Below are 15,462 nucleotides of genomic sequence, written 5' to 3'. Positions count from 1 at the left end.
TTGGACAACAGAATCAGCCTCTTACTTTTTAAGCTTTTCTTCCATCTGCAGCTTATCATTCTCCAAGTCCATGACACTCTCTTGGGTCAGCTTCAAATCTCCTTCCAGTTTGCGTTTTGCCCTTTCCAGATCCATCCTCACTTTCTTCTCTTGTTCAAGTGAACCCTCAAGCTTTAGGAACAAAGTCACTTATTAAATATACTGAACACAGATGGTTTACAACAGTCAGATGTATGCTGAGCCCAGTTTTGTTCTGAGCTCTATCAAGTTGCGAAGCAGAAGTACTTAAGTACAAGCATCCTATTTTACATTTTTTGTTTTCTAGCAGCTAGTGGGCGTATGGGCTAAAGAAATGAAACATAAGGGTTAGTCCATGCTTTACATTTGTGCAATCGTTACAGTTCTCCTAATGGCAGAGTTCTTTTTGACTTCATGCCAGTTACCCTGCAAATGCAAACAGAATGGATTTTCCCTTGTTAGTGCAATCCTTTCAAAGATAAGTTTTTACAGCGTTCTTGTAATTATACCTTTTACAGACAGTAGAAGGACTGTATTTCTAAATCCGTGATCATTTCTAAAAGGACAGGAATACATTTCAAAGCTTTGCAACATTTCAGACTCATGAAAACTGTAAGCGGTGGACAAATAACCCTGGGGAAACACGAAGGCAGAGCTGGCTTACATCGTCCACTTGCTGTTCCAGTTTCACTTTAGCTTTGCTCAGTGTGTTGACCTTGTCCTCCTCTGCTTGTAGGTCATCCAGAACTTGCTGATGAGCTTCCTGCAAGGACTTTTTCTCCTTAGTGAGTTTGCTGATATTCTCATCCAGAGTTGCCATTTCTTCTGTCAGATTTTTGACCTGTGTGAGAAAGGAAGAGGTATTTGTAAGACTTTGAAGCAAGGGTTTTTCATAACCTGTCTCAAATGACTATCTGTACTGAACTAGTATGCAGGAAGACAATGGAAAGAAAGGGATCTCTCCGCTCCCTCAGCCCCGTGAGTCTCTTGGAGTGAAATTGCCATCAAGGGAGCCAATAGGTGCCAGTTCTTGTTGTGGATTTAGTACATTCTTTCAAGTGTAGTAAATGCAAGTGTAACTCCCATTGTGGTGGACTCCAGCTTCTGCTTCTCTCTGGGAGAAGCTTTACATTTACAGGCTCTAAGAATAAGAGCTGAAAGAACGCATGGTTACAGCAGAAAATTGTTTATTTAAAAATGCCCAAACTAGACATAATTCTTTAGCTGAAGTGCAGCAAAACTCATTTCAGAAAAAGGGAAACTTAGGCTCAAAGTTAACACTTTTTCCCTCATAAGGTCAAATAACTCTGTACATACTGATCCTTCAGTGTGGCCTGTGTAACAGACAGTGTAAAAAACCATCAGAAGACCAGTGGGTCCTGTCATAAAGGTAATCCATGTTCAACCCTTTTTGAACACATGGTGAAGTTCTAAGGGTACCTTGTTTTCAGTAGCATGCTTCTCTTTCTCTACTTTTGCGAGTGTTATTTCAAGATCATCAATATCCTTCTTGAGCTCAGAGCACTCATCTTCCAATTTTCTTTTCTTAGAAGTCAGCTCAGAATTCATCTCTTCTTCATCCTCAACCCGCTCCGTCAGTTCTTTGACTTTGGCCTCCAGCTGAATCTTGGATTTAATCAACAAGTCGCACCGTTCCTCGGCATCTGCCAGAGTATCTTGCTCCTGTTGTGGCACAAGGAAGAGGACAACAATTACTGCCTGGCCTTTTTTCTTCCTCACTTGTCCCCTATCCTCTACGTGATCAGACAGCCTGATCCAACACTACAGAGCAGCATACGGAAATTTTCTTACCCCTGATTTCAGAAGACAAGACCGACAAGTCATTAACGGACCAGGATGAGACAGTGGTGAGCATGACTAGTCACATATAAGACTACTTCCATACCTAACTGTCACGGACATTGCCTTGGACAGAACCTGTTAAGATTTGCGTTGCTAGCCCATCTGGTTATATGTTAGAACATGAGAATTTCTATCCGCTCTAATTTTTTGCAAGACTCTGACAAGACCATCAGCTTATTTTAACTAAATTGCAGTAACACTTTGATCTGTAAGCCTTTGAGTTTCAAAGAAAATCTAATAAATATGTGAATATATGTGTCTACTCACAGCTTGGAGCTGGAGAAGCAAATCATTTTTTTCCTGAACTAGAGAGACTTGCTTTTCTTCAAGTTCCTTTCTCCTGGCTTCAGATTTTTCCAGGGCCTCCTTCAGTTTCAGGAACTCCTCTTTCATATTGGCCATCTCCTTTTCAGTTTCTGCAGACTTCAGAAGAGGTTTGATCTTAAAGAAAAGCTTCATCCAGGGCCAGTTCTTCACAGCCATAAAAGCACGGATATTCCACTGAATTACAAGGAGGGCATCCCTAGTTTAAGGAGGAAACAAACAAAATTCTCTAAAGCTTAGCCTGATTTGAGAAAGTGAGAATTCTTTTCATTCTCAGTCAGTTTTATGGTTTTGTTCTCAGTAATATTAGGAACTTGTACTAGGTTCCAAGATATACAAGAAACTTCCTCCGTATCTCTTGATTTTCAAAGGCATGAAAAATTTCCAAATCTGATTTTTACCAGAGCTGGAGGCAACTAAGATACAGTTGCTATTACTTTTATCATACACCCACTTTAAACCTTTAATTTGGGGTTAGCTATAGCCTTAGGGAATGTAATAATGGCTCTATTCAACATATAATTAAATGGTAATGACTATTATGCACTAAAATTTAAGGGGATGCTTTCATACCTGCGCTCCACTATCTTCTGAAACTCAATCCGCATCAGTCTGCCACGTGCTCTTGCCTGGATCATTGTTAAGATTTTCGCAAGTCTCTCATCCCTCATTTCTTCTAGATGTCCCAAGAGACCAGCCTTGAAGAACACCTGGAACATGCACAGATGTCATTTCACTATAACGAATGATTTTATTCCAGAGTTACACAGACCTTATTGATATTGTTCAGAAGGATGGTATTTTGATTGACACATTATAAAGTAAAAATGTATAGAGGGACAAATACTACTTGCATCAGGGACTGCACTGTACAGTTCCAGTTTTTTAAAACCGTGTCTCATCTCCACAGTTTTGAATAGGCCAAACTATTTTATTGCCACAGTATTTTTCAACTGTGGCAGGGTTCAAACCAGGTCAGATCAACCACAACTCCCAACTCCCAGAGATCCCTGCTGATGGGATCATGTCATAATTGCACATGGCCTCATTTCAAAAGCTGCAGCTGATCTTGTGGTCCATACATGTTTGAGTGTACCTATATTATATTAAATAAGCTATTGCTTTATTGGGGGGCATAGAACATCAGCTAGTGGTGTGTCTGCTTGTAGTGTTGCTGTAATAAAAGCTTTGTGTGAGCTTGAGCCAGAGAAATTAAATTCCTCCGGCACAGCTTAAAAATTAATATCACTTTGCTGTTATATCATTGGTTCCTTGCATTAGTAACTCTTCACTAATTGCTACCACCAGAAATTGCATAGTGTCCTATTCTGAAAATTAGATATTAGATCCAACACTTTTCTCTTTACATAAGCAGTGATGGGCTTTTCTGGTTACCTTGGTGTGTCCAAAACGATATTGGTTATGGTCAACATCTAAAGATGCCAGCAGTTTTTCAGCAGCTTTTCTGCTATCCACAAATGTATCCTCTGGGATCGCGCCTGGATTCAGAATGCGGTACCTGTTAATAACAGATGAGCAATGAGTAAAATTGACCTAGATTCTGCTTTTTTTTTCCCCCCTCTTCCCCCCAAACTTAAAGAAACTAAAATAAAAAAATAAAAAAATCATCTAGGGTAACTTCCTACTTTGCATCTACACAGACACAAAGAGCAGAATTCTGCCTTCCATGTTCAGGCAAACTGAACAGAAAATAAACTTGAATGGAATAAAATACCTCAAATTAAACTGAGAAGACATGCTTTGCTTATTTTGACTGATGGATTAGGACAGGAGACAACACAGCTCTGCATTACCTTTGTTTAAAGTCAGCATAAAGCACCCTGTTTGGGAAACCCTTACGGCAAATGCGGATGCCTTCCAGGACACCATTACAGCGGAGCTGATGCAAGACAAGGAAAGCATCCATTTCACCTACAGGCGAAAAGCAAGGCTAAATTAAAAGAAGCTTCTCCATAGGGCTTAATCTTCATTTCACCAAGGGGATTGGAAAATGTGAGGTGTCATCTCCTGAAAGAGCCACACCATTGGATAAGGTGAACAACACAGATAGTATTTAAGTACAATCTTGGTGACTTGGAAGTAAGTATTGGAATGACATAGTTCAAATATACTACAATTTTGAGACTGTTGTGTCTTCCATACCTGGAGTTTTTGATTCATTGGGGATAATGCATCGCACAAAGTGAGGGGCTGTAGACTTTAGGTTAGTCATCAGCTTATTTAAATTTTCCTGGAACAGACATATTAAAAACACCATTAGCTTTAGCGGTTAAGTGGAATTCCTGTCACTTACTTCTTTGGTTTGGCGGTTGCTAAGTTTATTAAGGTCATCTCTCTAAATGGTCTCCAACAAAATTATAAGCTTACCAAAGTTATTACAGAGAAATGTGCTCAAATAAACCAAAGTACAAATAAACTTTATTATAGGAATCCACACCAGTTTTAGCAAAGTCTTAAGGCGGCACATATTTCACTTACAACCCCAGAAACGTCAGAAACAAGATGAACAGCAAGCAAGGTGCTGTATCATCCTGTGGAGCATTTCTGTAAAGCCAACTGCGTTTTTGCTTAGTCACTTCCCCGCTCAGAGAGAATAGTTCACTTTTCCCATCTGTTCCTCATAAAAGCTAGGTTTTTGTCCTCCTGGCCAAACATTTTCCCCTTATTGATCTTAATCAGACATCTCCCAGGCAGGCTGCAAGCTAGCTCGTCAGTGCCTACCAGTGACCACCAAGCTCTGCATAAATTGTTTTGTCTAGTAAGCAGAAAACGGAGACCATTAGAGGTGGAATACAATGTCATCAGCACAACTGCTCAAACTGAAAATGTCTCATATGCCAGTCAGGATGATAAGTGAGACAACCCAAGCTAGGTACTTAATGACTCCTTGCGTGCTGGAAAGTGGGCTTCTATTTGTGCATTATTAAATTACTGTCTGAGTGATCCTTCAGCTATCTTTACACTTCTTTGGCTGGTAAGATACAGCTCTTGATTTCCCATGATTTCCTTTCATGAGGAGTACCTCCAAACAAGATAAAATTACATGACTCGTGGCAGATAACTACTTCCTGAGGTTTTACCTACGTTACAGCTTCCTCAATGTTACCCAGAAGAAATCTTACTAATGGTAAATTACAGGTCCCATTTTTCCCCAGGGATGATCCTAGTAACAGCTTCCACCAGGAGCACATGCCAGTCCCAGTAGAAGGGAATTACTTGGGGAAAAAAGAGGCTTATATGACACTCCATTCGACAACTTTTGTTTTCCATGACTGCTCTAACCCTAGGATCCAATTACAAACAGTAATCAGATAGGGACTAGCAAATTACTTGTAATCAGTTCCTATTCCACAGACATGAATGAAGCACTAAGACACAAAATAAGCAATAAAGGTTGTTCACAAGATTTTGTGATACTTTCTGAAATAGAATAGAAAACATTTGATCTCCTGCATGTTCAAAGAAGATGAAACGGAGCAGCCCCTCACACATGTGGTTTTAATAACAATATATTCACTTAGCCAAGGGCAATAACCCAAGCCTAGAATCAAATTCTGATGCTGGATTTCAATTTTTTTTGTCCAACCAATCCTTAACATTCCTCTTCATTGTATTGTCTTAACTCAAACCATCAGGTGGGGAGAGATAAACAAACCTTGTGCAAAGAGGACACTGTTTGAAAAGAAGCACCTTTCTTGCGTTTCTTTTCTCCACCCTGGTCAGCTGAGAAAAAAAAATAAAAAAAAAAAATCACAATCTGTAGCTCAGTGAGGGGTGCAGACAGTGCATCGGAGACAGACAAACGGTTTCAATAGTGCAGCTTCCTTTGAATGAAAGGCATAGCTCATGACTTGATGGCTCTGATTGCTCAAATCTTATACAAAACTTTCTGAACATCAAGTGTGATATATCACAAGTTTGCGGCTCTCTGTCCATACTTAGGATTTTTGTCAAAGACCACTGTAAGCTTTCTGGGTTGCGTTTGCATTTCAGGCCTACACAGCATCCCTTGTTATGCAGAAAGTCCATAAATATGAATAAGGCAAAACTAACTTTTAACCAAATAGAGTCACTTGTAGTTCATTAAAAAGCCTATAGGGTGAGATGACGATGAAAAGTAATGTTTCAGGAAAATTTATACTTTACATTGATTCTTGTGTCTGCTATGCAGTCACTGAACTTGGTTGAGTAATATTTGTCCAGAATAGAGGGAAATGAATATTTATTTTGTAATTTTAGATATAGTAGCTTTGCATCCCCCAAATCTTGCTTAAAGCTTCAGAGTCAAAATCACTCAGATCCTCCAAAGGAATGCTAGTTTCTGACATGACCTTTATGAAGTTTCACAAGAGCCAAACGTGACCTAAAAACATACGACAATTGCTGCAGCTTTCTAAACACTGGGCCATTAGATCATTCCCAGGAGGTCTGGCATTCTGTCACCTGTCAACAAGAGTCAACATAAAAGGAGAAGTGAAGAGTGCGATGTGCTTGATGCAATTATCCACAGCCTTTCCCCCTTTTGAAAGGGACACTGCCGAGACAGGCTGTTCTTTTCTCCTGACACTGAGGAAAAGCAAGGTAGGATTCTGACTGACAGGAGTATCCACAGGCAAATAGGCAGTTGGTAACTTGCAAGAATTTGCTAGTGGCAGGTTTTTTGTTATTTACATTCAGCTCCATCTCTTATTCACATTATGAAGTCTGCAGCCTGCTTGCTTCATCAGAAAGTGTCTTATGAGTCATGACAACCACGTCTATAGAAACAAGGTTACTAATAAATAGGCTGTAAGTGATTGCAACTTCAGGACATAAGAGCTACATCTCTGTAATGAATGCCAGTCTTATTTACTTAAGATCAATTTTCTGGATGCTTGCTAGTTGCCTTCTCACAAATAAGAGAGTTATGTGTAATGCATACAGCTTAAATGCATTCTCAGGCATATATTAGTCTTGTTAAACAATCAAACAAACAAAAAAACCAGAAGAAAAAAGGAAGATGTATTGGCAAAATCATTTACTTTGGCCAACGTGGAATGGTGTCCAGGTACCTTCAGTGTCTACTTGCCACCAATCCAACAAAATATTCCCAAACTCTCCTTTAAACTTCGTATTTCTTATTTAATTCAGGGTGGCTAGCAAGGAGAACTACAGTGTGGGAAACAAGAGCAGCTCCTGTTCATAGGTATTTATGTACAAAATTTTTTGTGCAACACTTGTCTGCATATCTGAACACTTGCATGCTCAACCTCCCACTGGAGTGTTCACAACGCACAGATTTCCTTGCCAAAATTGCTCAGAGGTATTACGCATTCAAACTAGCTGAGTTAATGGCCTTCTTGTATAATTGTCGAACTCCTACAGATGCTGTGCACATCCAGATAATTAGTCACTGCCTCATTTAGCATTGAGTCGATTGCAGTTGAGAGAATTGTTTTGTTTCTGAAATTCATTTCCAAGCACACATCCCAGAAATGAAAGAAAACCCATGTGAGCTGATTCTGCTTACCGCTGTCAGCGCCAACGTAGCTTTCAAACAAGCTTGCCAGGAGTTTGTTGGATGATTTTTGGAAAATACCTACTACTGTTTCATTAAGCGGGTCTTTGTTCTTCTCAAGCCACCCAATGATGTTATAGGGAACCTACAGCAAGACATTGAAAACAAACAAGAGGTTGCAAACATTTCCCTTCAGAGCAGCCAGTAGTCCTTTATGGTGTGGCTTGAAGCCAATGACCTTTTGTGAAGTGCTGATTTCAGAGCAGTACCAGCCACCCAGTTTTTCATCACTTCCCCTCCAATTCTCTGCTTTCTAATTCCCAAGCCTCTCTTCCTAGTAATTACCATCTGAATCCTGCACACCCCTTCCAAACTATCTGGTCCCTACATCTTCTCGTGGACTCCATCCAGTTGGCTGAAGAGATGCCAGAGGTCATCAGCGTCCAAGGAGCCCTACTAGTAAGTGCTGAATTATGAAATGAACAAGTAATAATTTCACTTCACAACATGCTACGCAGCTTGCTACGCTGGAATAATCAAGATTTTCTGATAGAAATTTAATGATTAAAAAGCTAACTCCTGGACTTTGCCACAGCTGTTTAGTGGGAAAATAAGTTTCATTATTAATACCACAAGGGGACAGACGTTCTAATTTTCTTTCCCGAATACATTAACAACTACAGATAAAGAGCAAGATGGGCATTATTTATCTTAATAAATACAAAATTAGCTTAATGTTCAATTATAATTTTAAATTAACAGCATCAGGTAGGTTCCAGCTCTGCTGGGCTGAGGCTCCATATCAACTCTAGTTTGATTAAAAAAAATCCTGTGTCGCTCTCAAATTCTTTTTCCCCATCTGGTCTGAAAACAGAGCTTTGAAACTGGGCAAGTTTTGGCTCAGGTATCACAGTACTGGGTTGTATTCCCATTCAGCCCATCATCAGCGGACCTGTTAACTAAACCTTCACAGGAGAATTAACCACATTTCCCTTGGCTACCTTGAGACACTGCACTGGTCCTAACATGAGTAAAAAGTGATGTCAAATCTTTTTTTTTTTAAAACATCTCTGAAAGTTACGCAGAAATTACTCAGTTCATTTGTACAGAGAACCAAGATGGAAACTTAGATGTTGCTGCTGCTGTTTAATCCCTAGTCTGAATCTGATTATAAGAAAAGTTATAAAGGCAAGGCTTATTTTCAGCAAAAGCACTATTAACCTTGCTCAGCTTGTTTCATTTTTTTTTGTGTATCCGAGGACCAGATGTCCTGGAGTGGCATCTTACTGTGTTGCAACACTTGTGCAGAGAGAGTAGATGTCTGCTTGTGCTCCTCACTGTTCTTTTCTTCCCCTCTTCATCCTTCCTGCCCTCCCATAGGGAGACCTCTAACACAAAATCTACCCACCAACAGAGGAACTTACTGCACCAGCATAATGAAGTAGTTCAAAGTGAGCTTCATATTTCCTTTTCTTATCAGGCCTGGGCTTCTGTAAGTTAGGCGACTTGCCAAGATGATTGTCGTAGAGTTTGGCTTTGAATGTCATATCTGTAGCTTTTGGGAACATACATTCCTCCTCAAGGATAGACAGGATTCCCAATGGCTGTGGATTTAAGAACATCTTTGTTGGAAAATGCTTAGGCTGCCTGATTTCGGTAGCTGTGCAGCCTTTAAATTTCATCTGATGGAATTTTAAGCCTGCAGAATTTCTTCTCATCCTGAGGAAGAAGCCTTTGACTATTCTGTTAAAATAGTAACCACACCTTTGACCATTCAGTATGTCACTTCTGCCTTAGAAGGCTTTATGATGGCTTCCAGAAAGGGTTTGATTTACCTTTCAGGGCAGTTGGACAAACTAGCATTTTACTATTTGTGTCTGAGGAAAAGATGAACTAACTTCCTAGCACTGGACAGATTGTTTGAGGGACTAGGATCACGTGCAGATATCCTAACCCTGGAGAAGAAACTGATTGAGAAGAGCACTTAACAATCAGTCTTTCTACTCCAGTTTTTCCAAATGTCCTGCTAATGCAAGACACAAAATTTCAGTTTTCCTTACATATAAGCAGGGGTAGATGCCTTGGCGTAAGAGATGGCAGAAAGATACGGCAAGGGACAGCTGTCCCCACCAAGACCACATTATACTCACAAAGAAGAGAAAAGGAAAGGCATATCTCATGCTGGGGAAGTGGTGAGAGGGAAGCAATAGTTTCAGGCCAGGAAGAGCACAAAGGACTTTGCACATCAACATGTAATGTAAGAAACAGGAGCCTCACAGGGAGAAGTACGGGGCATATGACTGAAACTTATTATTTGCCCTGAAAAGCTGACAAGTAAGTTTGATGTTAAGCATATGTGGAAGAAAGTAAATGGAAGAACAGTAAGGACAGAGAAAAAGAAGCAAAAATCAAGGAAGATTATACAGCCATCCAAATTAACAGTTACAGCTTGTGGTTACTGTTCGTTCTGTAAGGCAAACTTATGGAGGTCAAGCCAAGTAGCCACAAATGCTACAAATATTGATTTTCCTTTGATTCTGTATTGCACGTAGAAAGGCAAGAAACTTGTCCTGCTGTTTATCCTGCTCTGTTCACTGGGACGTGAGGATATCTCCACAGGACCATCATGAATAAAACCAATTCAGCAAATACGTCTTAGCACTCCTGTACATACCTTCTCAATTAGATCAATGCAGGCCTGCAGGTCCATGCCAAAATCAATGAATACCCAATCAATGCCTTCCTTCTTATACTCTTCTTGTTCCAGGACAAACATGTGATGATTGAAAAACTGTTGCAGTTTCTCATTAGTGTAATTGATGCAGAGTTGCTCAAAGCTGTTAAACTGCAGGAGGTAAAAAAGAAGCATTTGCACCACAGTAAACTATGGTAAGGTCTTGGTGGAACAGCAAGAAGGAAACTGTTTACATCTAAAACCTTCTAAACAGTAACTGGTCGAGAAACTACTGAGCATAACACCGAAGGCAAAGGAGGTGGGGGAAGTTCAGTAGCAGGCTGCTGGCTGCCTCATGTGCCATTCTCTGGAGTGTGAGGATGCCCAGATTTGTTGAGGTCTCTCAGGATGCATGATAGAGTTTCCTTCAGCAGCATGCCACACCAGCCCTGCAAAGCAGAGCCAACGGGCCCTTTGCTCTGCTGCATACAGAGAGCAACACATAGCAGCAACAGCGTTAAGCACTTGTCTTCAGTAATGGATTCTGAGAAACAGAAGTTGTGACATGCTTTTCTCACGTACACTTGTTGACAATGATGATAGAGTCACAGAACAGCCCAGGTTGGAAGGGACCTTTGAAAGGTCCAGCCTTTTGTGGGAGAGGAAGCCTGGATGAGATTGTTTAGCACCCTGTTCAATCGCATCTTGGAAGACCTCCAGTGAAGAGGTCTCTACCACTTCCCTGGGGAGGTTGTTCCAGTGAGTGATTGTTCTCACTGTAAAAAATTTCTTTCTTATATTGACATGAAGATATATCTCTTATATTGAGATACAAAGAGGAAGAAATATCATACCCTATAAAAGATGCTTTCTCTAAAGAGAAAGAGTGGGGAACAATGCATTCTCCTAAAACACAGCCCAAAGAATGTGGGACGTTGTCTTTGCTCAAGGTTGCCACCCTCTTCCTCCCCAGGAGCTCTCCGTATGCCCAGCTGTGCTAAATAGTGTTTTCTACATCTATTAATGGAAAAACCTTGTAAAATCCTATACATAATTTGCTTTACAACTTTCTCAGCACTTTGCCTTCTCTTCCTTTAGAAAAAGAAATACCCACCCAAGAGCTATCACTTGGTATCTTTTATGTCCTTCCACCAAGTCCTCACACATTAATACTCACATCAAAGATTTCAAACCCAGCAATATCCAGGACTCCGATGAAGAACTGTCTTGGCAGCTTAGTGTCCAAGGTCTTGTTGATACGGACCACCAGCCATTTGAACATTCGATCGTACACTGCCTTAGATAAGGCTCCAACAGCATACAAAACCTAAAATACATGTTTCAAAATACCACTGTGTGGAACAGAATTCACTGTGGAACACAGAGATTTCAGTGCAGTAGCCTATATCAATCCCTACTTAAGGTTTAAATGAAATTTCACAATGGTTCTCATAATCACCAAGACATACTTAATACATCACACAGCTTCTCCCATTATCCATGCTGACTTGTGTGCAAATTTTGGTTGCGCATATGTATGTATACTAACATGTACATAAAGTGCTAGTAAAACGCCTCTTGGGAAACAGCTGGACAGCGAGTTGCAACTGTTTTAATCCCTTATTGCCGTGGAAGTTAGGTACCAGAAAGCTCACAGGCTGGATGCCAGCCGTGATGTCCAGAGCTACTGCCAGAATAGGGGAGGTCTGTGCTAAAGTTGCTCATTGCCACTTGCTTCTAACTTTTGAGGGGTGCTACAGCATAATCAGGCAATAGGAAAAGTCTGTCAAAAGTCTTGTTAGCCTATGCTCGACTACACTGACAGGATAGACCTCTCTCTAGCAGTTTTCTAGTTTTTGAGACTGTACCACAGCCTGCCTTCAAACAACAATTTTCATTGTAACCAAATTGCTGCAGCATCTTCTACAATACTGCTAGCAGTGCTAACCCAAGGACTTTTGTTTCCTAAATTAAGAGATACCTTTAAGTGGATATTACCTTTAGCTGATTGAGGTCACACAGAGCTTAAAATTACATGAATAATGAATGAGTTTTGAGTGAATAAATTATCCATGACTCAATTCTTCTAGGTAACTATTCTCACCCATAATTAGATATCAATCCCCCCGTGGTTTCACTGCACCTGGTTTCCTTGAGTGGCTGCTACTAACACATCATAAAAACAATCCTAACAAAGGCAGTGCCGGCCACTATTCCTTTGTCAGTCTCTATCGATTTCCTGCACTTCACTGTCTGTCCCCCAAGTTTGGGGATATAAAATAAGAACAACTACTAGAGGTACATGTTAATATTTCTAGCAGCTGTCTGTCTCTCTGAGACGTTACAGATGAATTGTCAAGGTTTGAGGGACAGGTATGCAAACACCCTGAGAGCTTCTCCTTACCTGTTCAACACTTTGACCTTTGGTCACATACTCGTTGCCAACCTTCACTCTAGGGTGCAATAAACCCTTAATCAAATCAGAGGAGTTGATTCCCATTAGGTAGGCGGCTTTGTCAGCACCTGATCAAGAGAAACAGGGTTTCAGCTGGCTTTGAACTTCTACATGGAAACGTGCCTAGCCAAGAAAAAAATATTAAGTACATCCACTTCCAAAGAGAAACTAGATAAAGACTTTTTCTTTTAATGATTTGTGCTAGGTGTGCCTGTACTCTCCCTTGTGGTAGATAAGCTCATCTAGCTACATTAGACCTCAATGGCCGCAAGAATCACACTTGAGAAACTCTTAAGCTATAGGGAGAAGAACGTATCTCCACACTGGTTATAGACAATTTCAGGTGCAAGAGGAAGTAAGAAGCAAGACCTGAAGACATGAATGAGAAAGAGAAGGCAACAACTTTTTACAACCATTTTGTTAAAATGGTCACAAAAATGGAATTTCATTGGGTTACTCTGGCTGTATCTATTCACCGTCTACTAAGTAATGTTACCCACCACGGAACAAGCCACGGCTACAAATAAAGCACAGCACTCTTGGCTGAGAAGGAGCTACATTGTGTGAAATCAAAGCAAACAGGCTACTTCTTCCTCAATGCAGTGCATGATACATGCCAGACTTTTGAAGGTAAGGAGTAATTTTAGGTGTTATTCTTACTTTCAGTGCCATCAGCCTCTGCCTGCTCTTCTCTGGGTCTTTGTTTGAATTTCATGTTCCCGAAGTGCATGATGGCACCTGTGAGCTTGTAGGAACCAGACTTCTCATCGGGCACAAATCCCAAAATGTCCATGGCTTGCTGTGAAAAGGAAACACAGATATTTTGTCACTTCCCTATTTGAAAGCAGTGGCATTTTGCAGCCCCGCAATCTACCTTTGCATGGCAGATATTACTAACCTGCCAAGGTGTGTTATCTCACAAAGCAGCCACTGGAACACCATGAAGACCCAGCAGTGGCTGGGGAGCAGGAGGAGAGCTCCCTTTATCTAGCATTTTATATATCAAAATTATAAGAACATTGTGCCCATGGGCATTACATGCAGCAAGGCCAGATTCAAAAGTATAAGAGCTTATCAGGCCTCGTGCTTCATAGTATGAGTGCAATTAAGACCCATTTCTACTTTCACGTCAGTCCAATAGTTTCAGTGACAGAAGTTAGGCTGCTGCCAGCACTCTCCCTCCCCACATGCAACTAATCTATGAAGCACAAAGTCAAATCAATACAGGCTTACATCTGTTGCCAACAATTCTTCTCCATCATCCAAGTTGTCGACTGTAACTACTCCTTGTGAGCAAAAGTGGTAGTCATATGGGTTGGTAGATACCAGTAGCATATCTGTAAAAGAAATGCCAAGGTCAAAACTGCCATCCTTTCAGGATATAAAAAAAAATAGAGATGGAAAGATCAACTCTGACATACATTTGTTCCTACACAACTGTGGGTAAAGTGGTTTTAAAAATAGAGATGGAAAGATCAACTCTGACATACATTTGTTCCTACACAACTGTGGGTAAAGTGGTTTTCCGTTTTTTTTTTTTTTTACAACTGCAGGGCAGCAACCAACTCTCTCATTCTATTATTCCGGTCTGAAGACCAAGATTTAGAGAGAGCATGACTAAAAATAATGTGGGAATACTGCATAAATATCTATTAAGCATGTTTTGCAGTATACTGAGTTCATCATTTCCTGTATAGCCCTACTTTCTGCCTTGCATACCTGTAGGGGTAAAAATCCCATGTAAGTACAGAGGAGAAAAAGATTTTAGTATGATCCAAGACAGGGACAGTGGGCATGGTTCCCCTCTTTTATAACAGACTCACAAAATAACAAATTCCAAGACTCTTTGCAGGTGATACTTGGCTCTTGATGAACAAAAGTCTGAATACAGCTCTCACTTTCTCTCCTCTTTCTGTTTCCCTCACATCAAAACCCAAAAAATGTAGTGTTGTTTTCTGGAAAACTATCTAGCTCCAAAGCTACAGGGAGAGTCTTGCTTCCCTAAATCAACAAAAAGTTTCACCCACATTCAGCAGACCAAGGCTTCATCTAGATTTCAATCTTGTATATACATACACACATACCTACATGTCTAAATATGTATGTAAATATATACATGTCTATCAATATACGTGTATATAAAATAATATTGTCTGTCTGTTACCTTGCTATGTAGTCACTGTGTTATGTATTCATTTATCTGCACTTATATTTTTCTATATATATACTTATCTATATTTAGATATGTATCTGTTTATACACAAACACATACATTTCTTGTCTACAAAATAGAAGTCCCCATTGGTTTCAGCCTCTTCAAGAGCCTGCAAACATGCTCCTGCTGGCCAGAAAGGTCTGTGCTGTTGTAGAGTACACAGACAGACAGTTTATGAGAAAGAGCGTATTTTTCCAGCACAGGGATTCACAGGGGAATCTCAGTGCAGTGCTTCCTTGAAATCTTTCCCGTAATCGTCATTAATTAGGCCATGTAAAAGCTAAGAGGGTTAGGGACTTGACCACGCACTATCAGGATAATAAGACTTCAAACCAGATTATGATTGCTATGGCTTAGTAGAAGTTTAGTGCAGCGATAAAGTGACTCTTCAATGT

The 15,462-nt window shown here is 40.3% G+C and overlaps 1 protein-coding gene across 4 annotated transcripts in view; it reads right to left on the bottom strand.

Moving 5' to 3' along the window:
* MYH15 (myosin heavy chain 15) overlaps positions 1-15,462 on the bottom strand; it is a 48,823-nt gene that overhangs the window by 19,629 nt on the left and 13,732 nt on the right. For all 4 annotated transcript variants that reach the window (XM_054196990.1, XM_054196979.1, XM_054196981.1 and 1 more), the window contains exons 12-27: positions 14,086-14,189; positions 13,513-13,651; positions 12,802-12,920; positions 11,575-11,724; positions 10,398-10,568; positions 9,148-9,327; positions 7,736-7,868; positions 5,882-5,949; positions 4,369-4,456; positions 4,020-4,137; positions 3,601-3,724; positions 2,779-2,915; positions 2,149-2,404; positions 1,459-1,701; positions 683-859; positions 26-171 (exon numbers count right to left, since the gene is read on the bottom strand). In XM_054196990.1, coding sequence (XP_054052965.1) covers positions 26-171; positions 683-859; positions 1,459-1,701; positions 2,149-2,404; positions 2,779-2,915; positions 3,601-3,724; positions 4,020-4,137; positions 4,369-4,456; positions 5,882-5,949; positions 7,736-7,868; positions 9,148-9,327; positions 10,398-10,568; positions 11,575-11,724; positions 12,802-12,920; positions 13,513-13,651; positions 14,086-14,189 — 2,353 coding nt within the window. The remainder of the gene's footprint in view (positions 1-25; positions 172-682; positions 860-1,458; positions 1,702-2,148; positions 2,405-2,778; positions 2,916-3,600; positions 3,725-4,019; positions 4,138-4,368; positions 4,457-5,881; positions 5,950-7,735; positions 7,869-9,147; positions 9,328-10,397; positions 10,569-11,574; positions 11,725-12,801; positions 12,921-13,512; positions 13,652-14,085; positions 14,190-15,462) is intronic.

This window comes from Rissa tridactyla, chromosome 1, assembly GCF_028500815.1.
Source record: "Rissa tridactyla isolate bRisTri1 chromosome 1, bRisTri1.patW.cur.20221130, whole genome shotgun sequence".
Lineage (NCBI taxonomy): Eukaryota > Metazoa > Chordata > Aves > Charadriiformes > Laridae > Rissa > Rissa tridactyla.
This window is presented reverse-complemented; position numbering and strand designations above follow the sequence as displayed.